At 44.1% G+C, this 20,716-nt stretch overlaps 1 protein-coding gene across 1 annotated transcript in view; it reads left to right on the top strand.

Annotated features, from left to right (window-relative positions):
- UNC5D (unc-5 netrin receptor D) overlaps positions 1-20,716 on the top strand; it is a 578,354-nt gene that overhangs the window by 469,208 nt on the left and 88,430 nt on the right. The window contains exon 8 of the mRNA XM_012809266.2: positions 13,670-13,702. Within this exon, the coding sequence (XP_012664720.1) occupies positions 13,670-13,702 (33 nt within the window). The remainder of the gene's footprint in view (positions 1-13,669; positions 13,703-20,716) is intronic.

Raw genomic sequence — 20,716 nt, 5'->3', positions numbered from 1 at the left:
CTTTACACCAGATCAGCTGGAGAAAAACTAAAGCCCTTGGTTATTGTTAAATCAGCAAAGCCGTGAGCATTCAAGAACCTGTAACCCGAAGACCTCCCCATCACTTGGGGATCAAACAAATGCATGTGGATAAATGGTGTCCTATTTTAGGAGCAGGTAAGGAATACTAACTGAGCAATGAAGAAACAGTCTATTCTACTGACAGTAGACAACTATCCTGGCCACCTGAGAATGAATCATCTCACAAATAGGACACTGAAATTTCTGCCTCCAGACACGACCTTGAAAATCCAACCTCTTGACCAAGGTATCATCGAAACATTTAAAATCTGCTAGTGAACCCAGCTCCTACCGTGAGTCATTGCTAAAACACAAAACTGTGTCTTCCTGTGGGAGTAACTTCCTCCACAGCATCAGTTCACACTCTGGGTGTCATCCTCTGGATTGGTTGTGCTTGGAGTTAGGTACAGCCAGAAATGATCCAGAAGTGATTAACGAAAGTTGGATTTTGGCCAGGCATGGTGGCTCATGCCTATAAATCCTAGCACTCTGGGAGGCCAAGTTTGGTGACTTGCTTGAGCTCAAGCATTCAAGACCAGCCTAAGCAAGAAAGACCTCATCTGTAGTGAAACTAGGCACGTGTTATGAGTGTTACAGAACCTCTAGTTCCAGCTACTCAGGAGGCTGAGGCAAGAGGATCACTTGAGCCTGAGAGTTTGAGGTTGTTGTGAGCTACGAGGTCACGGCATTTTACTAAGGGTGACAGAAAGAGACTCTGTCTCAAAGGAAAAAAGAGAAAGAAAAAGATTTGTCAAAACCCAAGAGCATGATGTTTTGGGCCCATCCGACAGTTCGTCTCCCAAGGTAAAATTCAGAGGAGTGGGTTGGTTTTTTTGTTTTGTTTTGTTTTGTTTTTACAGCTTTTGGCCAGAGCTGGGTTTGAACCTGCCACCTCCTGCATATGGGGCCGGTGCCCTACTCCTTTGAGCCTCAGGTACCGCCCAGAGGAGTGGGTTTTGAAGGTGGTGTTGCGATGGATGGTGAGGTGGCAGCCTGTAATGAACCTGACCCAGAAACAATTGTCCAAGCGATATTGACAAAAATGCAGACCAGTTTCAGAGTGCGTGGGGCAGCTGATGAAGTGGGGGAGGCAAGTGAGGTCGACACAGAAGTTGCAGCCACAAAAGGAGGATGTCAGGCCTGTGATGATGCAGTTGGCGCCATTCGCCGTGGAAAGATGCCCTAATGAGAATGAGAAGTAGACCAAAGGCGACTGTCTTCAGAAAGAGTAATTAAACCGTGAGAAAACAGTACATAACTGATTTTGTGTGATACTGTCTTTACAGTTTTACTATCTTTTGATTATATATGCTTTCATAAGTTAGTTTGTAATAAAAGCTGTAGAACAAAGTACACGTCCGTGTTGGTAAGGTGGGCCTAGTTGTACGCTGATTCCTTCCCCCTTCAGTGGAGAGAGCCCCTTGGGAGGAAACGTACAGAGCTTCTCCTGTATTTGGTTAATAGTGAGGAGTTGTGTTGGTCTTGTTTTGCCTTTTCTTTCTCTTTTGTTTTTCTGAGGCAGGGTCTCACTTTGCTGGAGTGCAGTGCGGCGGGTCATTTGATCATGGCTCAGTGTAGACTCAAGCCCCTGGCCTCCAGTGATCCTCCTGCCTCAGCCTCCCAAAGTGCCAGAATTACAGGCATGAGCCACCTGACCAATACAGTATTTTTATTTATTTATCATGGTAATCTATAAAAGACATAAATTACATTTTTTATATCAATTCTCAGCAGTAATTTGAGACATGCCATCAGTTGTAGGAGAACCCTAACAGTCCATGATAAAACTTTCCATGTCCCTCCCTGGAACTTGCTGTGAGTAGCTGAATGAAGTGTCCTCCATTGTCCAGCCCTCCTCTGCCTACCTGGAGGGATTCAGTATTGAGAAGGGGACAGACCTGGTGACCTATAAGGTCTCAATCAGTTCTAAAATTCTACGAGTCTATCGTAGTGGTTCTCAGCCTATGCGTCACAACCCTTTTGGGGGTCAAACGACCCTTTCACAGGGGTTGCCTAAATACATCCTGTATATCAGATATTTACATTACAATTCATTACAGTAGCAAAATTACAGTTATGAAGCAGCAACAAAAATAATTTTATGGTTAGGGGTCACCACAACATGAGAAACTGTATTAAAGGGTTGTGGCATTGGGAAGGTTGAGAACCGCTCATCTACTAGTTAAAAACAACTCAGGAAGAAGGAAGCAGGATGACTAGGGGCCCAGATGAACCATAGCGGGGAAGGTCAGTCCTTACCCCACCGAGAGAGGGATTTGCAGGCTTCCCTCCATGAAAGAAACACATGTATCCCAACATCTAGGCAGAAAGCAATTTTTAGAAGGCAAATCTTAGTTTGTCAACACAAATTCAAAAATCCTATCTCATTGAACCAAACAAGGACATACACCTTCCAGGTAGGGAAGCCTCCTGCAGACCCCGGACCACCCTGCCGTTGCTCACCATTCTGCAGCAGTGATTTGGGGCACACTCAGCACCTCTCTTTTTCTACATTCCCAAACATCCCAAATCCCAAAATCGGCAATCGGCAAAATTGGTATTTTTTTTTTCAAATTTTTTTCAGCAGTTAATAGATTTGACTGTTAGTAATTAACAATCTCCAAGGTGGTCAGGAACTTTTGAAAATTTAGGTTTGCCGTCATCTAAAGCAGACGTTCCTGGATTCATTTGTTCTATGAGTTGCAAATTCTACATTTTTAGTGTAATTAATCAGGGATTCCACAGTACAAAACCCTGGATAAGAAATATTAGTCTGGACTAAGAAAGATTTAATGTCTGAGATCATCGAGGAGTTGGTAAAAGCAGCAGCAAGGGCCAGTCAGGGAAATGATTTAAAACTGAGTGGTCTACTCTTGAAAAAGGATTCGGTGGCCTCTGGCATGTGCCACACAAGCCACATTAATAGAAATAAGTGGAAACTCTTTGGTTTTGATTCCACTCTTAATAGAAATAAGTGGAAACTCTTTGGTTTTGATTCTACTTTTTCTCTTTAAATTAAAAGTTAAGTGACGTGTCTCTTCAAGATCGTTGCAAAAGGCAATGTGAAGGCTCAGTGCCTGTAGCACAGTGGTTACGGCGCCAGCCACACGCACTGAGACTGGTGGGTTGGAACCCAGCCTGGGCCAGCTAAACAACAATGACAACTGCACCAAAAAAAATAGCTGGGCATTGTGTTGGGCACCTGTAGTTCCAGCTACTTGGGAGGCTGAGGCAAGAAAATTGCCCGAAAGTTGGAGGTTGCAGTGAGCTGTGACGCCGTGGCACTCTACCAAGCGTGACAAAGTGAGACTGTCTCAAAAAAAATTTTTTTTTAAAAAGGTGATGCAGGGCAGCGCCTGTGGCTCAAAGGAGTAGGGCGCCGGCCCCATATACCAGAGGTGGTGGGTTCAAACCCAGCCCCGGCCAAAAACTGCAAAAAAAAAAAAAAAAAAAAAGGTGATATGAAAAGTGAAGATGATAGTGACGTCATCAACAGACATTGCCGATAACCCCACCGTCCCCTCTCCCCAGAGCATCAGTGCGATGACACTGGAGACCTGGCCTGGCTTCTGTGTGTTTAGTACAGGACAGTGTTAGTGTTTAGTGGGATGGAAAACAGCCGTGGTCACTAAGGAAGATCACGAGTAGTAGCGAGCCTCTGAAACCGGGAGGCAGCCGTCCCAGCTCCCTGTTCAGGTGTTTTGTTAAGTAGCAGGTGACCTTGAGGCAAATCTCACAATCATGTACTTTATGTCCATATCTAATAAAATCAGGATGTTGAGCAAAGTTTCATCCCAGCTTTAAAACTGGAAATCATTGCAATTTAACGTCCTCAATGTAGTTTCATGTACACAGAGGGAGCCAGACAATGCATACACATTTTTAAGAAAGAAAAAACTATTTTAAATTTGTTATGCTCAATAGATACGTAGACATATATTAGCTTTACATTGTGTGTGATACATCTCACATTCCAGAAGTCAGACCTGACTTGAGTATCATCGCAATTTTAATAACAATTTTTAATGCATATACCTTTTTTGGCACCCTCAGTATATACACACGTGTAGAAAATATATTAACACATATCCATCATGGAAATAATACCGCTGACATTTCAGTGCTTTCAGAATATATTTTGTTTTTAACCCATTTGGGGGAGTTTATTTTAATTCAGTCACACTTGCAACTAACCGTTTGAGTGATGAAGGCAACTTTACCCCAACAAAAGAAGTAGCCTCATCTGGTGATAGACGTATCCAGTCTAGACTCTTTAGCCTTTATTTAGCTACAATGTTCTAGGAATCATACAGAACACAGGACAGTTATGGACCTAGACCAGGTGTCCTCAAGCTACGGCCCACGGGCCACATGCAGCCTGCCTAGGACATTTATCCAGCCCACTGGGTGTTTTTGCCACCGCTGCCTGTCCTGCTTAGCAGCCGACTCATCCCAGGGCCTGCGGTCTGGCCCTGCAATGGTCTGAGGGACAGTGAACTGGCCTCCTGTTTAAAAAATTTGAGGACCCCTGACCTAGACTTATAATGCTTATGATTGAAACTATAAACACGGAACAAGGCACAGCAGCACTGTTTCATTTGACAGATTTTCATTAAGTATCTACTAGGTTCTATTTCCCATTCTAGGTATTGAGAATATGTGAACAGGACAGACGAGACTCTCAGTAGTTTGATCTGTGATGACGTATAAATGCAGGGCTATTGTGAGGGCTGTGAGGCTAAATAAAACAGTTGGAAGTCAAGGGTCCTCAATACCCAGTTTCCCTTTAAGCATTTTTATAAGGTAGGACTGATTGCCTATATACATAAGTTGTTAAGTGTTTTCTTTTTTTTTTTGGCCAGGGCTGGGTTTGAACCCACCACCTCCAGCATACGGGACCAGCACCCTACGTTTTGAGCCACAGGCACCGCCCCATTAAGTGTTTTCTTAGCAATGAGCAAATAGTCACAGAACAAACACCCTCTTAAATCTCACCCCCACCATCCATTCCCTGCCCAGACATCCCTGGGACCCAGCAGGAAGCTGCCATGACCTTGCGTCAAGACTGACACTTACAGATGGGATTTCTTTTTTCTGACTTTATTGAGTTATAATCAATAATTAAAAATTATATATATGTAAGTTATCCAGCTTGATGATTTGATACATGTGTACTTGTGAAATGTTCACAACCACCAAGATAATTAGCTTGCCCCTCGGAAAGCATCTGTCGGGTTTTTTCTTTCCTTCCTTGTGTGTGTGTATGGTGAGAACACTTAAACTCTGCCCTCTTCACGGATTTCAAGTAGCAGGACAGTGGTAACTGTAGTCGCATTGTTGCTCATCACGTCTCCAGTGTTCTTTATCCTACCTTATTAGACTTTATACCCCTTTACCAGTATCCCACCTCCTGCCCACCTCCAGACAGCCACCATTCTACCCACCTCCTGCCCACCTCCAGACAGCCACCATTCTACCCACCTCCTGCCCACCTCCAGACAGCCACCATTCTACTCCGTGTTGCTATGAATTCAGGGTTTTTATTCCTCATGTAAGCGATTCCAGGCAGGATTTGTCTTTCCACCACTGGCTGCTTTTACTTACATCATATCCTCCAGATTCACGTAGGTTGTCACCAATGACAGGTTTTCTTTCTCTTTTAATATTTCATTGTGTATATAAACTACATTTTCTTTATCCATTTATCCATCAACAAGCATTTAGGTCATTTCCATATCTTTCCTATTGTGAATAATGCTGAATTAAACATGAGAGTGAAGCTACCTCTTCAATATACTGATGTTTTAAAATAATTTTTAAAGATTGTGAGTATCACTCCTGCCTTAAAGTAAGTGATCGTCTTGACAGTAACCAGTAAATGCTTCGGCCAGCTTGAATCGTAGACCCTGGGCATTTTTGTTCGGTTTTGAATATACACAGTGTATGTTTCTGTTGTGGGTGAAAGCTAGGGAATCAAAGCAGAAGAATCTATCAGATAGAAAAGGGATTTTACTATGTATCTTCCCTTGGAGCAGAGTTGGAATCATTGCATTTTATCACTTTAAGTCTAATTTCTGATAAGAAAGTATTGTAGACACGTGCTTAATGGTGTTTGCAGCAGCCCAGGAGCACATTTTACTCTGTGTATTCATCACAAAACAAACACACAAGGAATCAGTAGGAATGGATAGAATATAACAAAATTGGTCCCAAATCTAGAAATGTACATGATTGGCTGGTTGCAGTGGCCCCCATCTGTCATTCCAGCACTTTGGAAGGCTGAGGCTAGAGGATCATTTAGGCCAGGAGTTTGAGGCCAGCCTGGGCAATATATCAAGACAAAATATTTACCTGGGCCTGGTGGTGCACACCTGTAGACCAGCTACTCAGGAGGCTGAGGCAGAAGGATCACTGGAGCCCAGGAATTAGAGGCTGCGGTGAGCTGTCATGACATGCTATACTCCAGTATGGGCAACGGAATGAGACTGGTCTCTTTCAAAAAATAATTTCTTCTTTTTTTTTTTTTTTAATTTAAATTCTTGAGCTCAAAACTAAAATACACAAATGCCATTTGTGATCTTGGAGCTTGGTTGTTACGGACACTTGTTCATCTTAGTTCCTGGATGTAAGGGGGCGGGGGGACTATATCTCCTAAAGGCACCCTGGTCACGTGCTTTGACTAAGGGCAATTCTGGAAGTTCATTGTCCTCACAGGTGACATCCAGGAGCCATTTGTTGTGGTACCCTCCTGACTTAACGTAGTTAAATTGAAGAGATCTTGAACAATGGATAAAAGATAGCAATAGAAATATTTTTCATTTACTAATGTGCATCTCACCCTTTATGGGTTTTTATTTAGTTTGGTGTTTTTGCCATGGAGCCCTGGAATTCCATTTATTACCCAGACTTCTCTGGGGAAATGAGTGATTTCTCTAACAGCCATCACCAACTGGAAAACCCGGGGAGCCTTCTCTAAAACTCCCTCCATGGACATGCTCAGATTACATTTTAAAAGGGGCGATACATCTTGTGATGTCCGTCCGGGTGGGGAAGCTGGCCGAGTAGGGTGGGAGTGAGGAGGTAAGAATTGAACTAACCTGTAACAGGTGGATAAATGTGGTCTCTGAAGCATCATTTCTGGGCAAGATCTTTTAAAATGGACCGGAAAGAAAACTGCATGAGGAAATTAAAAACCAGTGAGAATGAGATGGGAGTTGTATTTTATGTTCTTTCTGTGTTTCTGCACTTGTGATCACTGAAACAGCTTTAGGATATATACGAGAGCTGGCGCTTGTGTTTCTTCAAGTTCTACTACCTAGGTGAACTTTCAACACCCAGAGGAGATTAGCATCCCCACTTGTCATCCTCAGCATCTGGCTCATGTACTCAGGCGCAGTGGTGTTGCAGTGCAGAGCAGGCCTCGTGCCTGTCTAATTATCCTCTGTTGCTAACTCGAAGCTGATCTGCCAGGCCCTGGGATTTCCTGCAGCCTTGGACGGCATTCAGAGGGCATAACTCTGGCTCTTACTTATTTCTAGTTATGGCGGGGGGCGGGGGAGGGAAAGCATGAATAATGAAATACACTGATAATAAATAACCTCAGTCTCTTTTCTAGCAGTCAGCAAATACTCAAGGAAATAGCTTTTAATTTCGTCCCCTCCCCGTTTCTCTTGCTGTGATGCTGCAGTTGTGATGTCACATGAACTAATCATTTAACTATGAGTTCCATGTGAAGGCACCCGTACTGACAGTTGGCAGTGATGACAGAAGTATAAAACATGTCAAGCGAACATTTATGAATTCATTAGTTTTTGTGACTACCTTGAGTTTTAGTGCCTCTGAGTCAGGCACACTGTTCAGGGAAGGAGCAACCCCTGCGAATGGACTAACTGCCAGTGATCTTATGAAGGAACAAACTGATTTGCATCACAGAGCCACAGACAATCTATGAGTCTGGAGGGAGAAGGGGAAAAAGTTTTGAGAGGAGACTGGAGTGTCAGTGGGTTTATCAGAGTTGTGCGTGGATTTGTGTTGATCTGGCATGGCAGGACCGATTAATACAACACCAGAAAGAAGGTGGGCCGGCAGGTGCGATGTTTTCGAGGTGATTGCAGTCATGGGAGACACTTGGATGCTGATGCTAGAGAATTATTATAACAAACAAAACACTGGCCAGAGAGCAGAAAAGACGATTCCACAGACTTCAGAATCCATTTCTGAATAATTTAAGAGTTTCAAAGAATGTGAAGGATCCGTTAAAGCAGTTAACACATATCTTCTGGGGATGAGAAGGGTTTCCAGGCATATGAAGAGGGAAATAATAAAAATGGTCTTTGGAGACGAAAATAGAGGAAATGATGGTCCAGTGAAATAAAAGAATGGTAAACACAGACTGTAATGATATATTTGAATTGCTGCCGGAGAAAAGGGTTGCTGGCCCAGTGGGTGTTTGGTCTGCATTTAGCAGCCCTGTGCCTAAGACTTTAAAACGGCATAGACTTTAGTATCAAATAAGTCTGTGCAGTGTCCAAAACCAAGAGGAGGAGGTTGCAAATAATCACAACCCGCAGCTTCTGGGGCCGCCTTTCGAGAGCCCCTGCTTTGTGGTTGGAGGGTGAAACCCTCTGTGCACAGGCGCCTTCTCCCCTTAGGCTGCTCTCTGGGGTGCCTCAGATGGGGGCTGCACGCAGCTGGCCACATTTGTTCCCTGGTGGAGGCTGGATGTGGGTGGGTGGGTGGGTGCAGTTATGAATAGCTCCTAAGAACAATAGATACCGTGGAAATGCTTCAAGAACAGCAGATATTTTCTTTTAAAAAAGGAAGCCAGAAATTAAAGTGAAAAAGAAATGAATAAAAAATAAAAACTACATTGTTCTCGCTCACTCACTGGTCCAAATCTATGCCTACCTCACACACACAGGCAGACACAGAGCAATGTGTGCATTGCCGAAGTAAGTGGCTAAAGCAGATTGCTGGGCAATACACAAGACAATCCCATGTTTCTATCAATGGAAATGATAAATTACTAGCAATTTCATGTAGTTTCATGGTAATTTATGTGTTTATCATAGGCACGGCTGATCATATATATAAAAATACTAAAAAAGATAAACTAGACTTGTCTATACAACTTAACATTAATAGTTGTTGCCTCTTAATGGCGGAATTATGTTTTTTCTTTTCCCTTTGTGCTTGTCTGTATTTTTTTAGTTTGCATGCAATAACTACCTCGTAACCATAAATAATAAAAATGGTTTTCAAAGAGAACATGACAGTTGAACACACTATTAAAATTATTTTAAAAATACTTTTGCACCTTTAACTTATAAATGCACACAAAAAAAGATTCTAAGGTTGAATTATAATTACTTCTTGCTAATTTCTGTTTACCCAGAAGGTACTTCTCAGTATGTTAGACCCAGGGAATACTGTTGTGATTTTCCGAACTCCAGCTCAGCTGTTACTGGCTCAAAATTGCAACGTTTCTCTGTGTACAGGATATAGAGGGACCCCTCTGGGCTCATCTGTATACCATAGCTACCCCAAGGCCCCTTAGGGAGGCTGAGACTAAAGTTGACCACACAGAATCCCCAAGTTGTTGCCAAGAAATGGTCCTAATCACAAAAACACAAACTGCAATTAATCAGGATCTCTTGGAGTGGGGCCCAGGCATGGGTATTTGTTTAAAAAGCTCCCCAGGCGATTCTAATATGCAGCCAGCATTAAGAACCATGGCCCTAATGGATTAATTTACTAAGGGGTCGTTTGAACTTGGCCTTTGGAGAGAGGTAAAATTAAAGCTGAGAGGATTTGGTTGACCAAGGCCAAGTTGTTGCCTCGCCCTTAGCTTTGTGAGGAAATGATTATGCAAACAGAATAGCAGAACATTGAGCGTGGAGTGGGCAGTTCTTGCAAAGCTAGTGAGGTCAGTGGGTAGCCCTCTCTTGCATTCATAGGAGAACAATCTCGAATCAGAGATTTCTTGTTGGGAAAATGCTCTGTGTTGGCAGCTTGCTGTCAGGGTACTGTTATTTCACAAAATACCGCAGACCCCAATTTTGATGCTGGTGCCAGGGGATCAGAGGCCTCTGGCCTTTTCCATACACGGCTGCGTGCTGACACAGAAGACACACTGGACCTTCTCGTGACAAATCCCGCCGTACAACAGCAGCCCTTTGAATAATTTTTACTCTGCTTCAGGAAATCATTTGGAATGAATTTTTCTGGAACATCTTCGGGTGAAGCAACCCTAGGGGCCTGCAGTCCCTGCCTTTCTTAAGTTTTACCTCACCTTGGACTCAAACCAGCAGAGATCAAAATGAGACTTAAGTTTAACTTCCATTCAAGTAGCCCCGAAATTCACTGAATTTCTGATTGGGGTGCAGGACGCGTCTTCAGGCAGCGGCACACCCGGGTCCTCATCAACATGTCAGAATCACATCATTAGGTGCCATTTATGGCATTGACTGATGCCAAACATCCGCCAGCTTTGTGTTTCTCGGCGTCTCCTCAGTAACACCCTTCAAGGGCGCTTTTATTCCCATTTTACTGCAGAGAACACTGAGGTCACACAGAACGTGGACAACTGAAGATTAAATCCAGTTCTGACCCCAAGAGTCTGCCCTGGCTCCACAGTGCCACGTTGCCAGTAACAGGGCTCGAGAGCTGCCCTGTGTCCCCTCGTCAGCTGACTTCTCTGTCCCCTGAGCACAGCCTGGGCTTCTCAGCCTCATTCACATTCTGCCTTCAGATCTGTACCCTACAGAACTCTCCTCCAATTTTTTTCAGAGCGTGGCTATATGAGATTTGGTTTCCTGAGGAGGGTTGCACATCTCCCCTGTTTTTAGTGGAGTTTCATTTTGCTACCCAGAGCAATCTTCATTCCTGTGGTTCAGAAGGCAGGAGATACTGTTAGGCTCAGGCAGAGCTCTAGACAGATGTTCTGCCATCTCCTTGGGTCCACGTGGCCACACATCACTCCAGCTGGGATCACTGCCCATCACATCAGCTGGGCCTGCCCACATTGCTGTGCCCACCCCAAATGCCTCCCCATATTGTGCAGTAAGCAAAAACTGAAGTTTGCTTAAAACCTACAAAGTCCTTTTCCTCTGATTCTGGAATGCATTAGCATCTGGACTTTGAGAGGTACCACCTGCTCTCGGGAAAGCCAGTGCTGTTGAGTTTGTGTGGTCAGGGGAATACAAGTGTTCTCTGTTTTAAGAAACCTGACGGTGTAGAAATCTGCATATGATCATATAAACCTGAACACATTATTGTCTTTTAGGAGGAATTCTCATTTTATGTTTTTAATTTAATTTTTTTTGAGACAGTCTCACTCTGTGCCCTGCATAGAGTGCTGTGTCATCACAGCTCACAGCAACTTCAAATTTCTGGACTCAAGTGATCCTTTTACCTCAGCCTCCCAGTTACCTGGGACCATAGGTGTCCTCTAGGACATCAGCTAGCTTTCCTATTTTTAGTAGAGACGAGGTCTCACTCTTCCTTAGGCTGGTCTCCAACTCCTGAGCTCAGGCAGTCCATCTGCCTTGGCCTCCCAGAGTGCTAGGGTTACAGGCAAGAGCCACCCCACCTGGCCTGAAGTTTTCATTTTAAAGAATTGCCAGAATTTACCTTTTCCCATCTCACTTTTCACCACCATATATATATATATATATATATATTTATTTATATAATGTGGCCCATTTGGAAGTGTGTGCTCTACATAGGCCTTTATTTATTTTATTTTATTTTTTTGAGACAGTCACCCTCAGTAGAGTGCTGTGGCATCATAGCTCACAGCAACCTCAAATTCTTGGGCTCAAGTGATTCTCTTGCCTCAGCCTCCCAAGTTGCTGGGATTACAGCCACCCACCACAATGCCGGCTGTTTTTTGTTTGTTTGTTTGTTTTTTTAAAGAGATGGGGTCTCACTCTGGCTCAGGCTGGTCTAGAACCAGTGAGCTCGGGTAATCCACCTGTCTCAGCCTCTCAGAGTGCTAGGATTATAGGCATGAGCCACCATGCCCACCCTACTCAGGACTTTTAAAAACTACTTCCATAAGGAATCAGACAGCAAAATACACAAAAGCTGTATTTATGGCTCGGCGCCTGTGGCTCAAGTGGCTAAGGTGCCAGCCACGTACACCTAAGGTGGCGGGTTCGAATCCAGCCCCGGCCCGCCAAACAACAATGTAACCGGGTGTTGTGGCAGGTGCCTGTGGTCCCAGCTACTTGGGAGGCTGAGGCAGGAGACTCGCTTGAGCCCAGGAGTTGGAGGTTGCTGTGAGCTGTGATGCCATGGCACTCTACCCAGGGGGACAGCTTGAGGCTCTGTCTCAAAAAAAAAAAGCTGTATTTAAAAACACACGGCATTTACATACTCCAGAGGCATTTTGTGAAAATCAGTGTTAAATGCAGAGGTAGGTAGGAAATGAAAGCTTTCTGTGGAGAACTCAGAACATAGCTGTGTTTATCTGCCTGGGAAGGGTTATGGTGCTGCCAGTCTGATGATATTTGTGAAGTTCTCAAATGTGTAGGAAGCCAGATTGTCTTCAGCTGAAAGCCTAAACCGAAATGACAGTCTCAGGCAGCGGGGCGCACCTTCAAACAGAAGAAGGGGACTGTGTGAGGTCTCTGTGATTCTGGAAGCAAATAGCAACAGCCTTGCAGTCTCCCAGTTGCCATCTGACCCCTGTGGGGGGACTGATGAGAGGATAGAACACTGCAGGAAGCCGCTGGAATCTTGGAACGATGTCAATGTCGGAAGGACATCCTCCCAGGTTTCTGTGTTGTGGCAGAGTCATGTTGGGCTGAGATGGCAGGGGCGTAGGGAGCGGAGGGAGGAGAGTGGCACCAAGTCGCCCTGTGACCTGTGAGACTCTTTGGTGATGGGACAGGAGCAGGTAGGTGGTTGGAGGGCACTAGAGTGGATTGACATAGACGGCCCCACTGAGCGCCGACCTCTGAGTCTCTGCTGAACACCTTTCCCTTTTATCCACCTCATCTGTCCAGGGCACGGCTTAAATACTGTGATTATAAAGTGATATCTTTTCTGTTGAGAGAGGTGATACAAATTTTTCACATCTCCACAGATGGAGATGTGAAACAAAAATGAATGCTTTTTTTAAAAAACAAATAAAATCCTGATGTGCTATGAATACTGCCCCCATACCCAGTGAGAATGGATAAACAGAGTGTGAACTCCCTACCCAGGCCATCATTACTGCAGAGAAGGCAGGAGCCCTTTAAATATTTATTCACTGGTTCGTTTTTCTATCATCATATACAGTGAAATGGCATTCCTCACCTGAGCAGGCTTCTGGCTGTGGATAAAAGCGGGGCGGGCTGCAAGCTCACTGCTCTCATCCTGCTGATAAGAATCTAGCCAGTGCAACAGAGAGAAATGCCAATAAACCAGAAGGAAAATAAATATTTTTTAAAATATTTCAAAGGAGAAAAATGAAGAATTAGAACGGAAACGTACTCCTACGGCCCACAGAAGTGGAGGGGATGATTTATTTAGACAAGTGGATATAACGTGGTACAGAAAATACATCTGCTCCGTGTAAATTTATTAAATGCAACTTTCTTTTTCTCTTTCTTTCTTTTAGATAAAAAACCTCTTCATGAAATAAAACCCCAAAGTAAGTTATTTTTCCTCTTGTGAATATAATTTATTCTCATCTTTGCTGCCTTACTGTTGTGTGTGTTTAGGGACCACAGAGACTTGAAGTTCCGATGAAAGCTCCAGGGCTTTCGGGGTTTCTCCTGATTGCGTTTGGAGTCACATGTCAAAGGTTTAAACTGGAAAGAAATGTGCACACCCCTTCGCCCCCTCAGAGTAAAAGGAAATCTCTCCCCTTGATTCTTTTTGCCTAAAAGTCCATTCCTCTGCAAACGTCATCTAAAATTCTGATTTCTGAAGCGATCTGTGGCATTAAAATTAATAAATATTTGTCATTACACGCTTTCAGGAGAACAGTCTTAGGGAAAAAATCCCGACTACAAGCCTCTCTACCTACAAGGAGAAGGGGGTGCCTGGTAGTGCAAGCCCAGAGCCTTACCTCCTGTGGACTCCATGGCAACTGGGTAGATTCGGAAGTGGAGTCCACAGTGAAATAATTATGAACTGAGAATTTTGGTGCCAGTGCTGGCTCCTGGAAGAGTCTTTGCTTTATTTTTATTTTATGCATCTTGTACATTTAGAGAAAAAGGAGCTTGAATGTATGGCAGCTTGGCATTTGACGCTACAGTTCTCAGCCTTCACTGTACTTTAGAGTCACTGGGAGGCTTTTTAAAAGTCCCATTCCCAGGCTGCATCCATGAATCAAATTTGGAGTAGTGGTTTTTCTTTAGGACCCAGGAATCTCTATTTTTTTTTTTTTTAAACAAAGCTTCTCAGTTGATCCATGAGCAGCTTAGGCTAAGAATCATGGATCTTAGAAAAATGTTTCTCAAAAAGTAAATCAGAGTCCAGATGCATCAGAATCTTGAGAGTGTGGTAGGAGCTTGTTAAACACCATCTTTGAACCACACAAATCCATTAGAATTCCTGGTGGAGTGGAGGGGGGACCCCAGAGCATCTGCTTGTTAATACGCTCCCCCAAGTCTCTCTCACACATTCAGAAGTATGTGAAGTCTGCTAGGTGACCTCAGGATACCAGGGCAACAGCAGCTCAGCTCTCGCCAGTAAGAGGAGAGACACCCCCTGGCTGGTTTGGTTTGTAAAGCCTGTGAAAGGTGTGCCTGCCCCGTCAGTGACGCTCATTCTAGTTTAAAAGGAATGACTTGGGCTCTTATAAATCCCAGGGTGTTAAAATTCAAAGAGCTTGGGAGAGTTAATAGCTTTTATGAACTAACTTCTTTGAAAGAATTAAAACCCTACAAGGACAGACAGAAATAGGTACCTTGGGACAGAGGTCAGAAGACATGAGGGAAGAGTCTAGCAAAGCCGTCACCCTCCTGCTCCCAACGCTGCCCCAGAGGGCTGGAGCTGCAATGGTGTCGGCACACGCAGAGTCTGAGAATTTTGTAAAATAACCAAAACACGTTTTTTGAACTTCTTTCCTTGCCTCCTAGGGACCTTAAAGGAATCATTGGTATTAGGTAGCTGACCTCTGACATCATGCATGTTGAGTTTGAACTCCTAGGCAGGCTGAAGTTGGGGGAACCTGGCTGTGTCTGTGTGTTTACATGTCCGTGGACATTGAGGGAGAGGGAAACATTTATCTTATGCCTGTGTCAAGATCCGAAGGGTGACACAGGAGTGCATGGTCCCTCGCCCTCCTCCTGGTCATACGGGACACACCATCCACTGGTTCTGCTGTTTATGTAACACAAAAAGACCGTAGAACTCTGTGTGGCGGCCAGTGTAAGAGTTACTTAGAAATCCATGTGTGTGTTTTAAAAATTAATTTCACGCTTAGTTTGTGAGTCCTGTGCCATTCTAATTTGGTTACATCTGTACTTCCAACCATAAACCCCACAGAAGCTATTCCTGGTCCTCAGGGACTCCTGGATCAGTTTGTGCCTGGGGTTCTCGCTCCTGAGCGCCATGCTTAATTGCTGGATGCTGCAGCAGAATCGCTTAAACTGTTTTAATTTGTGATTTCCCTAAAAATAAAACCTTAGCAGCGTCAATGTGATTGCAAAGGGCTCCCGGAGGAACCCGGCCAGGGCTCGGTGCAGGCTGCATGGTTAGAAGCGCGTTACACAAATTCAGGCTGCAGTCGCTCAGTGAAACAGGGGCTTAGTTTAAGGCTACGTGAATCATCACTGATGCAAAATCAAAGTCAATTATGAAGATAATTGAGAAACAACCTGTTCTTATATATAGCTGCACACATGATGCTCGGAGAGGCCTGGTGGATGGAAGACATCGCTGGGAGCCTTGCACGCATTACTCCATGAGCAGGCAGGAAGAGGAGCCAGCTTTGAGTTGCAGGGAGGTGTGAAAGGAAAGTGAAGTCTTAAGATATGTGTCGGCAAATCGTAATGACAAACTGGGGAAAATATGTGCACGGCATAGCTCATGAAAGCACTTATTGTAAATGAGATAATTTAATCAATTACGTTTCCTAATGTACTAAACCGAATGTTTCATTTTCTACTTCTGCACATCTTAAATTATCTTCAGGTGCTTTATGAGATTTAATCATAGTTAATAGAAACTTCATTACCATCAAATGTGCTTTCAATAAATGTTGTGTAACAATGTCAGGAGGTGCAGTAAAATATGGGAGGCTCTCACTGGCAAACACGCACCCCCAGAGTCAGACTGAGAAACGGTTGCGTTGAGACAATGAGACTCCTTGGAGAATGTGGTTTTCTGAAAGGCTGTGGGCTTCGGAGGAGGGGCAGGCTCCATAAGTTCACCTAAGGGGTGGCAAGCATTTAGCTTTCCCTGGAAAATAACACTATGTATTCTTCATCTCCCGCCACTTAGTTGTTTCGTACCTAACAGAGATGACTGTTGAGCATGAATCTGATTGGTTGTAGAGCAGTGGTTCTCAACCTTCGTAATGCTGCGACCCTTTAATACAGCTCTGTGGGTCACGACCCACAGGTTGAGAACTGCTGTTCTAGACTCGGTTACCTCCAGTTGAACACCTCCCTATAACCTTGATCTCAACTTCTTTAAAGTTGAATTTTTCTTTCCCCATCTCTGGACATAATCTTCGCATCTTCTCTATTTGAGTTAGCCCCACACCTTCAGCTCCCATGTCCAGCTCAGAAACTCGGACGGCCTTCTAGATGTTTCTTTTCTTTTCTTCTGCCCAGTACCCAATAAATCACCACGGCCTGACTGTTCTGCCACCTTGATGGGTCTCAGATTCATCAATTGCCGTCCATTTCCACTTGGCTCAGACCCTCCAGCCATTCATTCAACAGAGATTTGTTGAGGGCTGACTGTGTGCTAGGAGGTGTTCTAGGTGACGAGAGTCAGCGCAGAGTGAAGCACAGTTTCTGCTTTCCTGTGCCTCACGATTTAAGTAAACAAACCAGAAAATAAACAGTGCTAAGTGTTCTGGGGATGGTATTAAATGCTATGAACAGAAACCCAGCAGGGTAAGAGGCTGAGGCAAGACTGGAGGGAGGGTTGCTTTTTTTTTTTTTTTTAATTAAATCATAGCTGTGCACATCAATGCAATCATGGGGTACAATGTGCTGGCTTTAAATACAATTTGAAATGCTTTCATCAAACTGGCCAACATAGCCTTCACGGCATTTTCCCACCCACTGTGCCAAGACATTCATATTCCACACCCAGCAAATTTCACATGTACCCTTGCAAGATGCACCTTAGGTGTGGTCCCACCAATTACTCTCCCTCCACCCATCCTCCCCCCTCCCCTCCCCTCCCCTCTCCCCTTTCCCCTTCCTCTTGGGCCACAATTGGGTTATAGCTTTCATAAGAAAGCTACAAATTGGTTTCACAGTAAGACTGAGTACATTGGATACTTTTTCTTCTATTGAGATACTTTGTTAAGAAGAATATGTTCTAGCTCCATCCATGCAAACATGTAAGAGGTAAAGTCTCCATCTTTCTGTAAGGCTGCATAATATTCCATGGTGTACATACACCACAATTTATTGATCCATTCACGGGTTGATGGGCACTTGGGCTTCTTCCATGAGGGAGTGTTGCTTTTGATGTGAGGTGTTCAGAGGTCTTGGTAATAAAATCACATCTTGGGAAGAGACCTGGGGAGCAAAAAGCAAAGAAACAAACATTCTGGACAGCTGCAGGACGTGCATTCGGGGCAAAGAGAATAGCAAAGAAGCAGAAGCAAGAGGCAGAGGTTGCCTGAGTCGTGGTGGGATAGTAGGGAGACCAGGTGTCTGGAAGAGAGTGGCGAGAGGAGAACAGCAACAGACAAGTGGTATGGACAGGAAACTCCGAGGTGTGTTACAGATCATCGTGGGGGCTCTTGTCTCCTAAGAAATGGGAAGCTGCTGAAGAGCAGTGGTTCTCAACCTGTGAGTTACGACCCACAGGAACTGTATAAAGAGTTGCAGCATTGGGAAGGTTGAAAATCACTGATTTAGCGTAACATGACCTCATATTTTCAAGGACAAATCCTAACTGTTGTGTTGAATGTAAACCAGGACAGAAGCAAGGAGATCTCTTACGATAATTTATTATGAAACTAACAGTCTATCAAAATACCTGGGTCAGTCATTAGAAGAATCTAGGTTCAAGATGACTGTGGCTTGGGCCAAATATATGACAATAGGAAGTGTAAAGATGGGTGACAGTCTGGATGTCTTTTGAAGGCAGAGTCAAATGATTCGCTGATGGATATGGTGTAGGAGTATGAGAGAAGGGAAAACGTGAGGGTGACTGGTGGCTTAGGTCCCCTCTCTGGTCGGTAGTCCCTTCCATCTGGTCAACAGTGCGGGCGCTCTCTCATCCTGACACCTGTTATGCTGGCCACAGCCTGGTATGTAGATGGTCTGTAAATAGTAAGTTTGGCTTTTAATTCTTCCCGCCAGGTTCTCACTAGGCCTTTTACTGTTAATGTGAAAAGTCAAGAATTTTGCTTCTACATAGCCAGTTTTCTTCATTCATGTGGTAGATATTTATTATGCAGTTGTCTTATACAAATCATCTTCACGCAGTGAAACATGAAGAAAAAATAAGAAACGTCCCCTTCCCCACAATTTCAGTTCAGGGTAGAAGGATGTAAGTGATTTGAGAAAAGACAAAGCGCAGAAACAATGTTTAATAAGCAGCTATTCTGTGCCAGGGACCAGGTCAGTGCCCATAAAGTCTGAGAAGCCGGGACCTCTCCTCCTCTCTGAGGGGATCCCATCCTGTGTCTCTTCTCCAAATTCACTGGCCTGGTCCAGGGTGGGTCACGTTGACCCATCCTTTATCATCCTCCCCAGGCAGGGACCTCCTCAGAGGATGCAGGCCGATGTTTTTCAATCTTTGTTATCTCAGCACACACTTGAACCTATGATTGAACTTTCATGGAACACTCATTTATGTTGATCCAAAAAAAAAAAAAAAAGAGTTAATCAAAAGAATAGACTTACTGTGCTTTGAACTTCCTTCAAAAATAATGAATCTTAAAAAAATTTTTGCAGCATACTGGTTAGAAATCGCTGATGTAGGGTCTTCACTGGCAACTCGACATTCTCTTTTGGGCTTTGTGGGCTTGAGTCGGACCTTGAGCCCACAGAGCCATCTGCATTTTGTAGGGCCGTCCCTTAAATGCTCGACACACTCCCAGGCTCCTCTGAGGCAGCATTAGGCTAATAGCACCGAGGCTGGTTTTTCTAGCCGCTCTCTTCAACACTTTTTCTTCCTTATTTTGTCCACGGTTTTCCCCGTCTCCTGCTGATTATTTTCAATTACATAAATACAGCACTTTCCACAAATCGCATGATTCGCTTCATCCTTCGGAATCGTCCTACTGTGAACCAATCCCGCGCGTGGATGTATGTGCAGCCTCTGTCATTTTCTTACCACTTTCTATTTTTTTATGATCTAATTTTTATCTCATCAGAAGTGTATGCCTTTTCTTATTCCAGTTCTCAGGGATTTGGCTTCCTCTGCCCTTAAGGAGATTTTATTCATTCAGTGTCTCAGAACGAAGCACAGATGCGGGATAGAGTAGTATGTTACTCAACATCAGAGGAACCCAGGGCACTCGTTAAAAATGCAAATTTACAAGCCACGTTGCTCTATCTCTTTGTAATTAAAACCTTACGACGTTTATCTCTTCAGTTTTCAGAATAGGAAATTAAATAAAGTGAGGTGGTTTCCTCAAGGGCTGAAGTTCAAATCCTCCTTATTTGAAACTCTGGTCTCTATGTGGTGGACGAAGCACAGTTATTTTGCAGCCCACAGGTGGGATCTGCCAAATAAAATATAAGAACCCTTAGTTAAATTTGAATTTCAGATGAAAAAAATAACGTGTTTATTGTAAATGTGTTCTGGATATTGTGTGCAAACTACCATGTTAAAATTTTTTGTTGTTGATCTGAAATTTGGACTTGACTGCATGTCTTATACTTGTACCTGGCAGCCTTAGAAAAAGGAAGACAGAAGCATGTCTGAATGTGCGCTGTCAAGAAATAGTTACGAAATAGCTGCCCTTTGTTGCCCACCTTGTAAGAATGGTTAGAACTGAAGCAGATATCAGAAGAGGGAGCCTCTCCGCAAGAGTGAAAAGTCTAAGCCAAAAATAGAAGTCTGCACAGTCTCATGAAAAAATAAGTGATCAAGTTTGGACAGAGAGTGGGGCCTATCAGTGTGGAGAAGTGGGTAAGAGGCATCGAAGTAGTGTGGACAGAGCGTCAAGTGTCTTGAGCAGTGAAGCCCACTTATTACGGGATGGTACATCCTGGGGGGGGGGTCACTGGGAGGTGTCAAGGTGGCACTGCTAGGTCAGGATTGGGAGGAGCCGTCCATGCGTGAAATGTTCCCAGTGATCCAAGAACGAGGGTCTGGGTGGAAGGGACTAGCCCAGTGTACTGCCAACGGGGATGTTTCCCTTTGATGTTGAGATGCGAGAGGCACTAGAGATGCCACCACTTGGGCATGGGACTGGTTTGGAGAAAGGATCCATAGAAACAGAATCAAAAATGACTCCTTGGTCTCAGCCATGCCCCTGGTGGTGTCATTACCAGAAAGAGAAAAGTCAAGA

This window comes from Otolemur garnettii, unplaced genomic scaffold (genome assembly GCF_000181295.1).
Source record: "Otolemur garnettii isolate 467f Iridium unplaced genomic scaffold, OtoGar3 scaffold00102, whole genome shotgun sequence".
NCBI classification, from domain to species: Eukaryota; Metazoa; Chordata; class Mammalia; order Primates; family Galagidae; genus Otolemur; species Otolemur garnettii.
The sequence above is the reverse complement of the archived record's forward strand: the minus strand, read 5'-3'. Positions and strand labels throughout refer to the sequence as shown.